General features: G+C 37.7%; 1 protein-coding gene across 2 annotated transcripts in view; it reads right to left on the reverse strand.

Moving 5' to 3' along the window:
• NBAS (NBAS subunit of NRZ tethering complex) overlaps window positions 1-15,583 on the reverse strand; it is a 159,517-nt gene that overhangs the window by 43,337 nt on the left and 100,597 nt on the right. The window contains exons 43-46 of one of the 2 annotated variants that reach the window (XR_008429863.1): window positions 14,099-14,349; window positions 11,804-12,138; window positions 2,102-2,320; window positions 1,667-1,855 (exon numbers count right to left, since the gene is read on the reverse strand). Coding sequence is in view for 1 of the 2 variants with exons in the window: in XM_053937943.1 (XP_053793918.1) it covers window positions 1,653-1,855; window positions 2,102-2,320; window positions 11,804-12,138; window positions 14,099-14,349 (1,008 nt within the window). In the remaining variant the exon portion in view is untranslated. Of the gene's footprint in view, window positions 1-1,652; window positions 1,856-2,101; window positions 2,321-11,803; window positions 12,139-14,098; window positions 14,350-15,583 lie in introns of both variants that reach the window. The other variant, XM_053937943.1, reaches the window with a different exon arrangement.

Below are 15,583 nucleotides of genomic sequence, written 5' to 3' on the forward strand. Positions count from 1 at the left end.
ACACCAAACCATCTTAATTGAAACTTCCAACTCATTTGCCCACCTTTGCCACTACAGTTTTCCCTATGAGACAGTCATTCCCCTCTTTCCAGTGAAGTGCTGCATAGGAGTTACTGGAGATGGTCACTGTCCCAGAACTTTAAATCAACTTGCAGCCATCCCAGCCTTGCAATGCATATAAAGAACAAGTAATTCAGTTCACAGAAAAGTGTTGATAAGAAGCAGAGTAGAAAGGAGAATTTTGATAGGTTTCTCATACTCTGCATGTTAATGAGACTCATTACAGTCAAAATAACTGGACTTTGTGAGCTTTGTATCCAGATACATCACACTGCTAGTTAGGAACAGCAGGACAGTTATTATCTAAACCTAAATTATTCTTCTTCAAATGGACAAACCCTGACAAGAAAGACTATTACTTATGTTGCTGTGCAAAAGCTCTATCATCATTGAGGATGCTATGAACACTCTTAAACTGAGTGACAGGAGAAATCAATTTTCTGCCAAAGAGGACTGCAAACAATTTGACAGGCTGCCTTCTTTTCATCTGTGGCACTTCAATCTGCTGTAATATATACACACATGCTGAAGAAAAAGTAGAGCCATAGCAAACTTTCCATGCTAGACTTCTTTTCCAATTCCTGGTGTATGCATTCAGATCATCCTGCCCATATAATTTTCTGCATGCAGAACAAAAGGATAAATTCTCAAAGTTTTAGCTCTCTAAACTGGTCTTAGAAGTGCTGAACAGTGTTTACCAGACATCTAACAGCAGAATACTCTTTCATACTTGTTGCATGTATGCATGTGTACATCTCTTTGAAACAGAAATACTTCAGAAGAGAGTTTTGCATGAATAGTTAAATGAGAAGTATCTGTTCAATTTAAACTGGATGATATAAAATTATCCTCCCTTCTTCCCTGCGCTCCCTTAAAAAAATGAGGGGAATAAAGTATTTCTAATGAACCAAACCAACCAGCACAAAAAAAAAAAAAAAAAACAAAAAAAAAAAAAAAAAAAAAAACCAAAAAAAAAAAAAAAAAAAACAAAAAAAAAAAAAAAAAAAAAAAAAAAAAAAAAAAAAAAAAAACAAACAAACAAAACAAAACCCAGCTCCTAGAAATGGCTCAGCAAGTTTTTCCAAAGATGGAAATTGTATGACTTCTGGTAGGACACACTGTTGTGGCAGAAGCTGTTACTAGGCCTCTGCTGCCCAAATGCCTGCATGAGTTACCATTTCCAATAAACATACCTTTTAACTCTGTTTAAGAAGGAAGAATTATGTGCTGTTGTAAATACTACAAAAATTCACAAGGGCACATACACATAATGGAACAATGCTGTAAAGCCAATGCTTTTAACTAAAAAGCACCAGTGAACAGGAAAAGCTCTATCTTACTTTGTTCAAATTGCTCAGGCTTCCCCAGCTCATAAAAATATAATATGAAATTACAGGTAAACAAAAACATAATAAAAAAACTTTCCTGTTACTGCAAAATCCAGACATTAAAAGCAAACAAGTATTCACTGCAAATAAAAAAAAGCAAGCCAACCAACCAAAAACCACTACAAACCAACACAACCATCCAAAAAAACACCTTCCCAAATCCAGAAGAAATATTTTTGTGCTTAATTAAGGAAGTGTACTTACCTTAATATACCTACAATTTTTTTGATAGCACATTGGACAATATCCTGAGGAGAAAGGCCTAGATCTCCAACAGCCACTTGTAACAACTGCTGCACCATGTCCAGGGGCTGACCATCTATACACATGGCTACTGCTTGCTCATGGATCTTTTCTTTCTCCGACCTTGACAGATCATATAAATAGCCATACTTCTGTAGTGTATCCTGTGAACAGATAGTTTTTGGAACACTTATCAGTGTACTGCTTATTTACAGGGCTGTATCAGTCTTCCTTTCTGCTAGGAATTAACATATACTGAGAAAAAGAAAAGATTGATGGAACCGAAATTTCAAAACCCAGGTCAACAAAAGCAAATGCAGAAAACATTAATAAAATATGACAGAAGATTGATGTCTATCACTGCTAGTCATGGCAACACTCAAAGCAGGCACTTGATCAGTAATCATTACCTGTTTGCTGCTTTTCAAGTAAGTGATAAAACTGTGAGTGAGTGTTTCCAGATGAGCAAGAGATTGTTGCAAATGATTCAGTGTTCCTTCATAAGCAGCAGATGGGTTTTCAGCATCTTTAATGTCATTATCTGAAGTTTTTTTTCTTGATTTCTCAGAAAGATGTTTGACTGCCTTAATAGCCTTCTTAGTCACTTCTATCCTGGCTTCAACTGGCAGCTGAAAAAGATTGCTCAATTATTTATTCATTCATTACCTGTACACTACTATTTGTATAACAGCAGTGCCAAGAGGTCAGGTGGCTCCACAATACAGCATAAAACTAAATTAAGTATTTAATGGGAAACAACTTTGTTTCTGACTTGTCATTTATTAAAATGATCAGTATCCCATTACTTTCTTCTGCTGTCCCTCTTTTTACTGATCTTTTTACTAACTCATGTTCATTTTAAACTATATGAACTTCTTTTCCTAATTATATTAATTATTTTTGTAGACTGCCACCTTATGATCTTTGATTTTTTAATTCTTCATTGAGAGATGTCTGAGAATTGCTTTACAAGACTGACTGATAACTCACTTAAGATTAGTTTTGTCAGGTTTAGACCGCTGCTTAAAATATAAGACCATAAGAGCATAACCATAAGCAAAAACCCCAAAAGGATTGAGAATTTTTAAATCAATTTATTTCAAGCCCAAGTTATACAAAATAGTAAGTATACAGTACTTTTAAAGACCTGTACAACCAGCTGTATCTAGGCATTAAACTGAAACAAAGTCTGACTTTCCTGTTTCAGGAAAGACACAGCTTGGGCTGAAAGTCCAAAACAAAGTCTGAAGTATGACTTTAGACCTTCATGTATGATTTGCTCATTTGTAACTTCAAGTACAGTTTTAACAATGCTTGCAATATACTTTTTAATGGGTGGGAGTGTCCTCTGCCTGAACTCTAGCCAAAGCATTAGGTGCTTTTAACATCAGGTGTTTTAGTTACTGGAATACTGAACAAAGACATAAATAATTTTAACTTTCAAGTTGAAATACACAAGAAATAGAAAAAAAAAGCTTGAATCTGTATGACAAAGTGAACAGGAAATAAAATGAATGATCATAAAAGAGGGGAAATAAACTGCTACAGCATTATTCATACAAAGTCCAAGAGATATTTATAGCATGAATTAAACTAGCTAATTCTAAAGCCATAAAAAGTTTAATAAGGATTATTTAGCGGAAAGTTTCACAGTTTACATACTTTCTCCTCCCTCCCCTAGAGAAAAAGTCACAAGTGAAAAGATCTATAGTTTACTCCTGGTTTTTTGTGCTGTTACTGTGAACCACACTAATGGCCTAGTGGATATTTTTAAGGATGAAAGCAAAATGAGTGGACATTCTTGTTAGAGCTAAGAAAGTTGGCCACTTTTAACACAATACAAAGGGAATTTTACCATACAATTTCAAATGCAATTTTCAAGTTCAATTCCCACTCCAAGTAACTGAGTTTGTTACTGTGAACAAGGTCTCAATATCAGGCTTTACTCTAAGCAAAGAAAAATTCATAGCCTCCCCATCACATTAAAATCTAATAACCACAGCTGGATTTATATATCCATTTTATAAACATGATAAAGGAAGAAAACAGATACATATTTCATTTTTTTCTCTTCCAGTGTACATTCTAATGTTCAAAATGCAATTAAGAGAGATGCAAAAGGCAAACAATTTAAGTATTCCATCTAACTTATATCCTAGAGAACAGTGTCAATAAACTGCCAGTTAAGAAGCCATGTTGCCATAAGCACATGCAGAATAAAGCATTCAGATTAAAAAAAAAAGAATGAAGAAAGAAAATACAGCTTTTTCGCAAGCCTGTTTTAATTTTGCATTCACATTTGCATAGTGCCAAAATGCAGCACTATGAACATATAATTTCTCTGGTTATTTTATTTCAAACCATGAATAGCTCTCCTCTGTACTTCTAGTCAGCTTCAGTAATGAGATTTGGTATCAGAACCAGTGATAAAAATGTCGCTTAGGGGTTAGTTCAAGCTTTGTTTGCATGTGAAGTGAAGTTTTATATTTAAAAAGCTTTCACAGTTTAAGAAGATTTTTAAATCTATAGGCTATAATGTGTAATAAAAAATCCTAAAATCTCTTTTCAAACCAAAGAACATCACATACTATTTCACCTCAACAGATTTTAGTCCTCAGGGTAAAAACTCATCTCATAAGCCTATTCTCCTCGGAGTATATAAGTACTTCTTATTAAAGTATAGCATGAGTAACATTTACTTGTATGTGAAGATGTTGACCCTGCTACTCTTGTTGCCAGTGATTAACATGCAAGTGTGAGATTATGGCAATAGCTCCACTCCTTTTAATGGCACAGGAACCTGAGATCCCAGCAAGAGTAAAACACGGAATGGTTGGAAGGGGCCACCAAAGGGCATCTGCTTAAACAGAGCCACCTAGATCCAGTGGCCAAGGACCACAATCGGGTGTCTCTTGAATATCTCCAATGTGGGAGGGCTCAACAACCCCTCTGTGCAACTTGTGCCAGTGTTAACTCACCCTCATAATGAAAAATGGGTTTTGATGTTCAGATGGAACAGCTGGGTGCAGTTCCTGTATCTGCTGCCAAATCACAGAATCATAGAATGGCCCGGGTTGGAAGGGACCTTAGAGATCACCTAGTTCCAACCCCCTTGCCTTGGACAGGGACACCTTCCACTAGACCAGATGGCTCAAAGCCCTACCCAACCTGGCCTTGAACACTTCCAGGGATGGGGCATCCACAGCTTCTCTGGGCAACCATTTTTCCTAATGTCTAATCTAAACCTACTCTCCAGTTTGAAGCCATTCCCTCTTGTCATGTCTCCATCTTTCCCATGGGTTCCCTTCAGGTACGGAAGGCCACAATTAGGTCATCCCAAAGCCTTCTCTTTTCCAGGCTGAACAATCCAAATTCTCTCAGTCTTTCCCCCTAGGAGAGGTGCTCCATCTCTCTAATCTCACCCAACTCTTTGTTTGCTACCACTGAGCATGACATGAGATGGCACAGAACACACCTTTTGCCAGTCCAGGTCAGCTGTCCTGGCTGTGTCCATTAACCACTTCTTGCCTACCTGCAGCCTACTCAGGGCTGAAGTGTTGACATAAAAATTAAGCCTTGACACCATACAAGCAGTGCTCAGCAGGTCAAAATACTAGTGTGGTATCAATACTGTTTCAGTCACAAATCCAAAGCACAGCCCCATTGAGGCTGCTATGATGAAAGTTAACTTCATTCCTACCAGACCCTGTAAAATTAATCTGGAAAATGTTTAAATGTATGTAAGGAACCAGTTAAAGAAAAGATATTAGTGAAGTTTCCTATTATGCAATCTTGAAGCAGATTTAATTAAAGTAACAATATAAATGAAAGGCACAAGAAAGTACCTTGCACTGATACTAGAAAAAGTACTGTCAATATCCATGAACAAAACAAGGTCAGGAAAGGCAAACCAACTGAACTGGAGCACAGTGATAAAATGAAGCCAAGTAATTCAAAAAGTAACATCTGAATGCAGTCACGCTATGTAAGAACATTTCTTGTACACCTTCGGACAATGTCATGCCCTGTCTTTTTCCTTAGTGCTTTATACAGCATTAAGTCAATCAGCCAGACAAAAGATAGTGAACAATATTCTGGGTTTTTTTTCCCCCCCTAAACTTAGCTTTTTTTATACAGTTATTTTAAACAGCATTTAGTGTCTTTAAAATCAAGAAAATTATGCAGGTTAATGTCTAGTTAGAACAGGTTCCCATTCCACACCTGTTTGGTATGTGGTCAAAATGTGAACACTGTATTCCCACTATAGGAAGCAAAAAGGAAAAGAAAATGGCCAAAAGAGTTTTACTGACTCAGAGAAAATAAGTCAACCTTTCAACTAAAATCACTAAGTTGCAAGAAAATTTCTTTTAAATCTGAATTTGGGAAAGGAGTTATGAAAGACGGAATGTTAAACAAAAAACATCATCAGCTGTAGTCTGAAAGAATGTGGCTTAATCTATAGAAGGCTGAAAGAGAGTTCCCATGTAAGAAAAATTTCAGCTTCTCTTTCTCTACAGAAGACCTGACTGATGGTACCACTGCTTTTTATTCTGCTTTTCCTATCTAAAGCTGTAGCCTTTTCTTCTTCTGATCAACACATTGTGGTAAGCTCCATTTGTAGTGTGTGTTCAATAATGAAAACACAGTGATTAAGAAATATTGTTTTCAGTCGTGTTTTTGTTGTGCTAGGCTTTTTTTCCAGAGTACTGTTAATCAAAAAACCATCAGGGCAATGACCTATGAGCTCTACAACAGATGGTTCTCTGAAGACATAACCAACTCTAGCACAATGAACAAAATGCTGGCAATGAAGTAATTAAAAAAAAAAAATCCCTAAACTATCTAAAATGCTTCACAAAGATCACAGAAACAGGAACAAATGGGAAATCATCATGATGAGAAGTTGATATGATCATTGCTATAATTAAGAAACTATGACATCAGTATTATTTAAGAGCAAACAGAGCTGCTGGGAAAAAAGATGACAGATTCAAAATGCATGCAAAAATATAAGGAGTCATTCCAATGAATATTTGGAATATCTCCCATTTAGGAAGAAATCTGTTCCATACATGCAAATAGCCTATTCTTAACATTACAGAGACTGAAGTCAGAAAGACTTAAATAGTTATACAGAATTAAAAGCATATCTGAGTAGAAGTTCCACTAGCAGGAACCTTCTCAACTGCTTGCAGCAGTGAGCTTCTGTGGTCAAGGGATCAATACTTCTTCAGTCCTTCAATGTACTGAGGAAGGTGCTGACAAAGGTCCTTGCCTGTTTCATTAGCACAAAGACAAAAAAATACTGCATCAATCTTTACCTTCTTAAACTACATTAACCATGTTACTTTAGGTCTATGGTTTACTGAAGTCCCACTATGATGCATCTCTGCTCACACAGTTCCCACCACACAATGTGACCACTTCATGAACCCTCCTTAAAGCCTGGGAACTGAATCTCATCTTCCAGGTGGTAACTCATTTCTACTGATTGCAAGAAACATGGGAGAAAAGAATCTCTGGCCTCTTAGATCTAGAAGTACCTAAAACTGTGTCACATCCTGAACTACTGTCAGTATAACAATGTTAGTTGCCTTTTCATAAATACAAACTCCTCATCCATTTCTCCAGATTTAGACATTCTCTCAATCCTTTTGCCCAATCAAGCACTGCACATTCAGTCATTGCTGGCCCAATTAATGAGAAAGCTAAAACACACAGTTTGTGGAAAGGAACAGGTGAATAAACAAGCACCAGTCAAAGCTCATCACATTCCTGTCTTTGCCAGGAAGAACAAGGAGTTGCAGAAGCCAGCACTAAACCCCTGTGTTTTCATTCCCTTTTGCATAATTACACATTCTGCTCCCAGGTTTTCTGCCATATCCCAGTGACACACAAGCAGAAGAAGCTGCCTATTGCTTTACTGATCCGCCACTGCCTCTCCTTACTTCTACTGACATACTGGAACAGCAGGAGATATTCTGATGTCTGTTTCCTAAGTTCCCACATGGTGACAACAGCAATGCTACCTCTGAAGTTGAGCTCTTGTAGCCTACAGTGCTATGTAACCAATGTCCCATTGTGCTATGTAACCAGTGCTAGGTCCCATTACCACCTAGCACTTGAGACATTTCTCGATTGTTTCTGACCAAAAGGGTTTTTTTGATGGAGATAGTGTTCTACAAGAATGGAGTGCATCTCATCACCTCCCTGGAATATTCTCTCTCTCTCTTCTTTCCCACCTTTCCCTTCTGACATTTTGAAGGAGTGAGAGAGAGCTGAGAGGGTATGCAACATTCGTTTTTTGCCAATTTACCTCTCAGCACTCCTAAAAAACTCATTTCACTATCTCATTGTAACTTCCTCTCAAATTTCCTTTATGAGAGAAAGCTCAGTTGTCTCAGTGACAGATTATTTCATGATAATGACCATATTTTTTTGCATTTTTGCATTTTGACTAAGTACCAGCACTTCCATGAAATACTTAAATATGCATCTGCTGTGGGAACAGGAAACTGATATGGTGAAGTATTTGGCCACAAAACTAGATTGGGAATAAAGTGCTGAATTAGAGATTGAAAGAGTGACCACATGACCAGGGCAGCCACAAAACACATAAAGTTTAAGCAACAGATGCAAGCCAAAAGGCTGCTTTTATGTATGAAGCGTTTTCCAGATGAAAGGTAGAGGAAAGAGACCTCAGAGATAAGTTTCCAGGGTCTACAATGATAAAATTTCTCACTGTACAATTCTGCTTGAGAACAGGATCTTGAGGCAAAACTAGTTGCAAGCTGTCAATCCCAAACCCAGTGCAAGACACATCAGATGATTTGACCAACTGCTTCAAGCACTTCTTGAGGATCTTTCATGGCCAAAAAGCTAACAGGTCTCTACTAGAAACTCTGCCTGACCACAAACTGCAATTATCTTTAGTGTTTCTTTCATGCTATTCCTTCCGTCTACTCTCAAGAGGGTAGAGAAAATGTATTAGAATCCTGAACAGAAGCAAAGGAAAATAATCAAGGTGTTTCAAAACAGACACACAGTGGAGGATATCCACTCTCTCTCTGCACCATTCATTGGGAATAAGGGTGAAATAACCTTGAAATACTCAAGAAACATTAACAGCAAGAGTTTCAAGCAGTCAGTTGCAATGACCATGTGTAAAGACAGTATTTCCTTCTCATTCAACAAGCCACACCCTTACTACCTCAGTTCAGGGTCAAGTTTGGCAATTAAGATCTCAGGATGAGTCTGAATCAATTGCTCATAAGCATGAAAAAGTACCTTTATGAGATAAAAGGGATCAAAACACCTAAGCCAAGACAGTATTTCTGCTAAAAAGGCTTCAGAGACAGCTGATGGAACTAGAGGAAACATGCTGGTCTACCCTGACAGTCAGATCACAGCATAAATTCTGTGCTTACAAAGTTTCTTATTATCCCAGCTAGCAATTTTTTTCACCAAATTCTGATATAGACAGAGGTTAGATGGTTTCTACTAAACCTATACTAATATTGTGGGAACAGAAAAACAGTATTCAAAGATGGAACAAATTGAAATTCACTCCATTAAACATGGTGTATAAATACCTCAGAAAACTGTCACAAACCAAAATAAAGAAGATAAAAAAAAAAAACCCTGGACACTTTATCGCCTTTTCATTTCAGATAAAGTTAGTGAAGACATCTCTAGATCTTTTAATAAGGTAAAATTTCTCTTTTGTGCTTCACAGTAAAGATATGTAACAAAGCTTGGTTAAAACTTTATGCTAGAAATATCCTTGCAAGGAGGTTTCACTGGGCAAAAAGTAACTCCACATCTGGTAATGTATGTTAAACACATAGAAGTGTGTTCTTTCAAAACCAGGCTTTCAGCCAGATGGAGATTACAATAGTTTATAATTTACATTATTACAATGCTTAGAAACCACATGCATTGGGCCAGAATACTTTCTCTGTGGAACACCTTATTCTGAATGCAAAAGCCTAGAACTAAGCACAAGCCTGTGGCACAATGAATTTTAGGATAAGCACAAGTAAATAAATACAACCACACTAGTATCTGGCAGAGTGACAACACAACAGGGCACAGGCAATCCAGGAGGTTCCTGGAATGCACTGATGACAATGTCCTTCTCCAAGTCATACAGGAACCACACAGGAGAGGTGCTGTGCTGGAACTTGTTTTCAGCAACAAAGAAGGACTGGAGGGGAATGTGACATTGAAGATCAGCCTGGGCTGCAGTAGCCATGAAGATACTTAGTGCAACGAGGAGGGTGCACAGAAAGTTCACTGCTCTGGACTTCAGGGGTTTGCCTGGTAGAGTACCATGGGATAAAGCAAAGAGGAACACAAAAAGGTTGGCTGATATTGAAGGATAGCCTCCTTCAAGTGCAGGAACAATGTATCCCAAAGAAGAAGTAGTCAGGCAAAAACACTAGGAGGCCTCCAGGGATGCACAAGGGGCTCTTGGAAAAACTTGAAACACCAAAAGAAAGCCTACAGAGGGTGGAAACAAAGACAGGTACCCTGTGAGGCATACAGAGGAACTGTCCCAGCAACCAGGGATGAGGTTAGGAAAGCTAAAGCATTGCTCAAACTAAATCTTGACAGGAACAACAAGGGCTACAAGAAAAGCTTCTGTAGGTATACTGGTGATAGAAGAAAGACTAGGGAAAATGGGGGTCCCCTCTGGAAGGAAGTAAGAAGCATGGTTACCTGAGACACGGAGAAAATAGTTACTCAATAAGTTTTACATCAGTCTTAATGCATGGCTGGAACACCAGCAAGTGTTCCAGCCATGCTACCCAAGTTGCAGAAAGCAAATGAAGGGACTGGCAGAGTGAAGAATAACTCCCTGCAGAAAAAGCTCATGCTCAAGACCATCTAAGGAACCTGAAGGTGCCCAAGTCCTGGGTCCTCATGAGATCTGTGGGTTCTGAGGGAGTTGGTGCACGAATTTGCTAGGCCGTTGTCCATCCATTTGAGAAGTTGTGGCAGTCTGGAGAGATTCCCACTGACTGTGGAAGGGGAAACATAGTCTCCATTTTTACTAAAGGATAACCAACTGCAGGTTGGTTAGTTTCATCTTGGTGACTGGTATGATCATGGTGCAGATCCTCCTGGAAACTATGGTAAGGCACAGAAAATCAGGAGGTGGCTGGTGACAGCCAAGATGGCTTCACTAAGGGCATTTCATGCCTGACAAATCTGGTGGTCTTCTATGACAGGGTTACAGAATTGGTGAATGAAGAAGAACTGCAACTGGTATCATTCACCTGGACTGGTGCAAAGCATTTGACACTGTTCAGCGTGACACACAAACTGGAGAGATGGATATGACAGATGGACCACTTGGTGGATAAAGAATTGGCTGGGTTTGCTGCATACAAAGAGTTGCATTAAGAGCTCAATGTCCAAACGGAGAGCACTGACAAGGGGCACTCCTCAAGGGTTGGTATTGGGACTGGCACTGTTTAACATCTATGTCAAAGACAGGGATAGTGGGACTGACTGAGCCCAGAGGCCACAAAGATGCTCAGAGGATGAAACAACTCTCCAGTGAAGACAGGCTGAGAAGTTGGGCTGTTCAGTAAAGAGAGGAGAAGGCTCTGGGAAGACATTAGAGCAGCCCTCAACACCTAAAGGAGGCTGCAGGAGAGCTTTCCAAAGGGCCTGTAGTGATAGTCAAGGGGGATGGCTTTAGTGAATGAGGGCAGATTAGACATATGGAAGAAATGCAGAAATCCTCCATGGCAGGGAGGTTGGAACTTGATGGTTTTTAAGGTCTCTTCCAACCCAAACCACTCAATGACTCTTTGAAATATACAATATCTTTTTCTCAGTTGAATGAGCACACAGGGACTTTGCGGTTCCATTAAAACTCTCATATTCACAGATCTAACTCCCCTAACTGAATAAAAATCCCTTCTCTTCATACAGCTGTCATAAAAAGAAAAGGTAGACAGAGCAAGGTTTACAAATTTATCTTTAAATACTGCAAAATGAAAGCTGTAACATCTCCTGGGACTTTCTTCTTGATACTATATTGAACTCATATACTATATGCTTCACCTGAGGACTAAAATTCTTAAAAAATATCTGCTTACCTTTGTGACAGCTTTGGAAGAAAAAGTAACTTCATCAATGAAAGTAACAATATCATCTGGATCAAGTCTATCAAAGTATTTTGAACACATATCATATGCATATAGCCACTCATCCATGGTTTCTGGTATTTTTTTAATGAGATGGTGATCACCATTCCAAAAAAGTTTTTGTAACCACACAGCATAAACAGAACTTGGTGACAGCATGCTGCCATCTTTTTTAGGAATTTTGGGAGCCAGTTTGGAAATAGATAAGATATTTTGACTTGTAAGGATGGGCTCCAATGTCTCCAGAGGGTTTTCATTTTCATCTGTTAGTTTTTTGTAATTAAGACCTAGTGACAGAAGGAGAAAGAGGTAAAAGTTATTCATAATTAAATCTAGTCACACTCCGCAATTATATGTGAAATAATGAATACACTAGCATCTGCAGAACTAAAGAGACTCTAGCCCATCCCCTTTTACAAACATAAATACTGACAGACTTCGATTTTTATGATGTCCTGATGCATGCGAAATTTCTCAACCCATGGAACATATTTTAACATTATATATTGCTCCAACAAGAGGGAATGGGTTCAAACTGAAAGAGGGTAGATTTAGATTAGATACATGGAAGAAATCCTTCACTGTTAGGTTGGTGAGTCACTGGAACAGGCTGCCCAATCTCTGAAGTGTTCAAGGCCAGGTTGGATGGGGCACTGAGCAACCTGGTCTAGTGGAGGTGTCCCTGCCCATGGCAGGGGTGTTGGAACTGGTTCATGTCTAAGGTCCCTTCCAACTCCAATATGTTCTGTGATTCTGTGACACAACCCAAAAAAAGAAGATTCTCAAAGAAACAAGAACATATATATATAGTATATAGAATCAAGCTAGAACTTAAATGTAAACCCCAGAAAACCTCATGCAAGTCAAGGCATAAGTCTTCATTAATTTAAAATATGTGCTCTGATCATGTAACAACTGGTACTTACAACTTAGGAAAAATTGCAAGGCACTAACTACAAGTAAACTAAATAAGGTCAGCTAGAGACAGGACACGTAGGTCCATTTACATCAATATTTATATAATCAAGAGTCATGTTAATATTCTGCTTCCCAGAGGAAGAACATCCTTGCAATTAATTTTCCAACAGAAGTATTTCTAGAAATGATACTATTTTATTTTTCTTTGCATATTATTTCTAAAGTAACTGACTTCTACTGCCATCTTCTTATTCATGTACTTTGGGCCTGCGATCTCTGTAAACACTTAGCTGTTGCTCCTTCACTCCTATCACTAAACTACGCTCAACACTGAGAATTTTGATTAGGCGTGTAGTACAAAGATATTTTTTACCACACAAACTGACTAATTTATGTCTGACATATGTTCCCAGGATTTTTTTTTTTAATAAATAGCTTTGAAGGCGAACAATAATTTCATGGCACAATTTTCTTTGGCAGGCATCACAGAACTCCAATTGTTGAATAACATCAGTAAGAACTGAGGGCTATCCCTCCTCATTATTGACTTTTTTCTTCCTACAATACATGAATTCATATGCACCATCTCTTCAAACTCTGCAGCACAGTTAAGTGTCCAATACACATTAGGTTCCAATATTGATCAATTAATTCATCCTCACAGGAGGTAATGCCATACAGTGTGTATTTTTCATTCTGAAACTGGATTTGGAGTTGTACAACTAAAATTCAAGATAGTATCCAACTAACAAGCAAATTGCAAGTTGTATTTCAAGTTTCAGAGTGCTTAGGAGCAGTGTATTTTACATTTTTAATTGTCTGAAAATGGAGGGCTACAAACAATGCTGTAATTCTGGGAAAGGAAAAGGTAACATGAAGGGTAAAACACAAAAAAAATTATCCTCTTTCAGACAAACAAACACGAAATGCATGAAGTCCCTAATATATTCTGTAATTCAGACTCTAGAAAGGTAAACTTTCTTAAGCCTGTTGAGAATATTCATGTTAAACTTGCAGTGTTAAAAATTATACTCTAGGAACTTGATATTTTTCATTTAAAATTTCACTATGAAATATCACCAATAATTTTAACTTGCGTCACTAATAGAAACCTCTTCTTAACTAGTTTTTTCTTGCTGTGATCAAATAAATTTCCAGTAAAACAAAGAGAAGGAACTTGTGACTATATTAATAGTATTCATCTCCTTTGCTCACAGAAAAAAAAACAATTACCTAGAAAACATAAACTAGCTAAGCATAATCATGCCAATACTTACATAACAAAGTAATAAATACAGTTTTGAAGAAAACAAACAGGTACTCTCCTACCTGGTGCAACTGCTTTGAATTTTTTCAGGAGTCGGATGTGAGTTTCAGGTTTAAGAGCATGGTTCACCACTTCTGAGCAGCCACAATTTTCCAGGAGTGTAAAATAGTAAAGCAACCTCTGGTGATCTTGGCCTTCAATACTTGGGTAAACATATTTAGCCATGTGTTCATGAAAGGTTTCAGGACTGGTTTTCAAAGTCTCAAATAGACCTAGACTTTGTGCTCTTTCTTCTATTTCCAGTGTCGATAACCTGTGTTTAGAAATGACTTTTGCTTAAAGGCCTGGGTGAGCCATGAAACACTCTTACAGCTGCACACCTGGGAGACAGGACAATCCTTCCCTCTCTTTAGGGTCTTACTCACAAACATTTAGATAACTGTACACTCTATAAACAAAAGCTAAGCAATTCTTGTATTTCCCCATCTTGTTACCTGTTAGCTTAGACATGCAGATTAAGGGTTATGAATACTGAAGTGGAAATGAAAGCAGGATTTCACATCTGTGAGTATAGCTATATGTAAAAGGAAAAAATACATCCAGGATAAGTGTAAAGGAAGACTTTATTAAACAAACCACTTGTGGCTGAACAATGCTTAAAGATCCTACTGCCCAGTTAGAAGCTTCCCCAATCCATTACATTCTGTTTTCTGCAGCTGATGACAACCTGAGCACACCTTGAGAGATATTATCACAGAAAATTGGTCTTGCCCAGCTATTTGGCACTATTATTCATGCTTAGGACAGTTTACCAAGACTTTGACAGTTTAACAAGTTGCTTCTCAAACTATCATCCACAAAAGCTTATGAAAGTATCAGTAAGCCTTGGGTTGACCTCAGTCAGTCTCACTGCTTCAGGGAATTCTTTCCTGAATCTTTTGAAAAGAATACATTAGCTCTTTCACAGCATGAATTCAGATACCTCCAGCTGACTACATAAAAGATAATCACTCCACAGCTGGGAGAAAAATGGGTGCTTATCATCGTAAGTTTATCTTTCTCAGCTGAAAGTTTTACCTAAATCTGAGGAAAGAAGTAACCTACAGATGATTCCTACCTCGAGTCTCCCCAGAGTCCAACCATATAGCATATTTTATTTGGAAATCTGATGTCTCCTTATACCATTTGATTTTCCTCTGCTTTAAAACTGATTAAATTAGAATTTCATCATTTCCCTCCTCAAATACACATGTTGTAAGTTAGTGATTCTCTTTAATATCCAAGTAAAATGTCTCTGTTTCATTCTTAAAGATGATTTTGTTACAGCAAATGCCACAAACACAACCTGCTTGGTTTAAAAATTAACTGATTTCTTAGGGAGAATAAGGTATTTTTTAGTTATTTTTACATCTATGACCCACTCCAAGATGGTTAACATTGCAAGCATTCTTTTAATTCTACAGATTCTTCTTACTTGTTAATTTTTCTACAATATTAATGAATGTAAGTATGATATTACTAGAAGTAAAGTACCATTCACTCTTCAT

This window comes from Vidua chalybeata, chromosome 3 (genome assembly GCF_026979565.1).
Source record: "Vidua chalybeata isolate OUT-0048 chromosome 3, bVidCha1 merged haplotype, whole genome shotgun sequence".
NCBI lineage: Eukaryota > Metazoa > Chordata > Aves > Passeriformes > Viduidae > Vidua > Vidua chalybeata.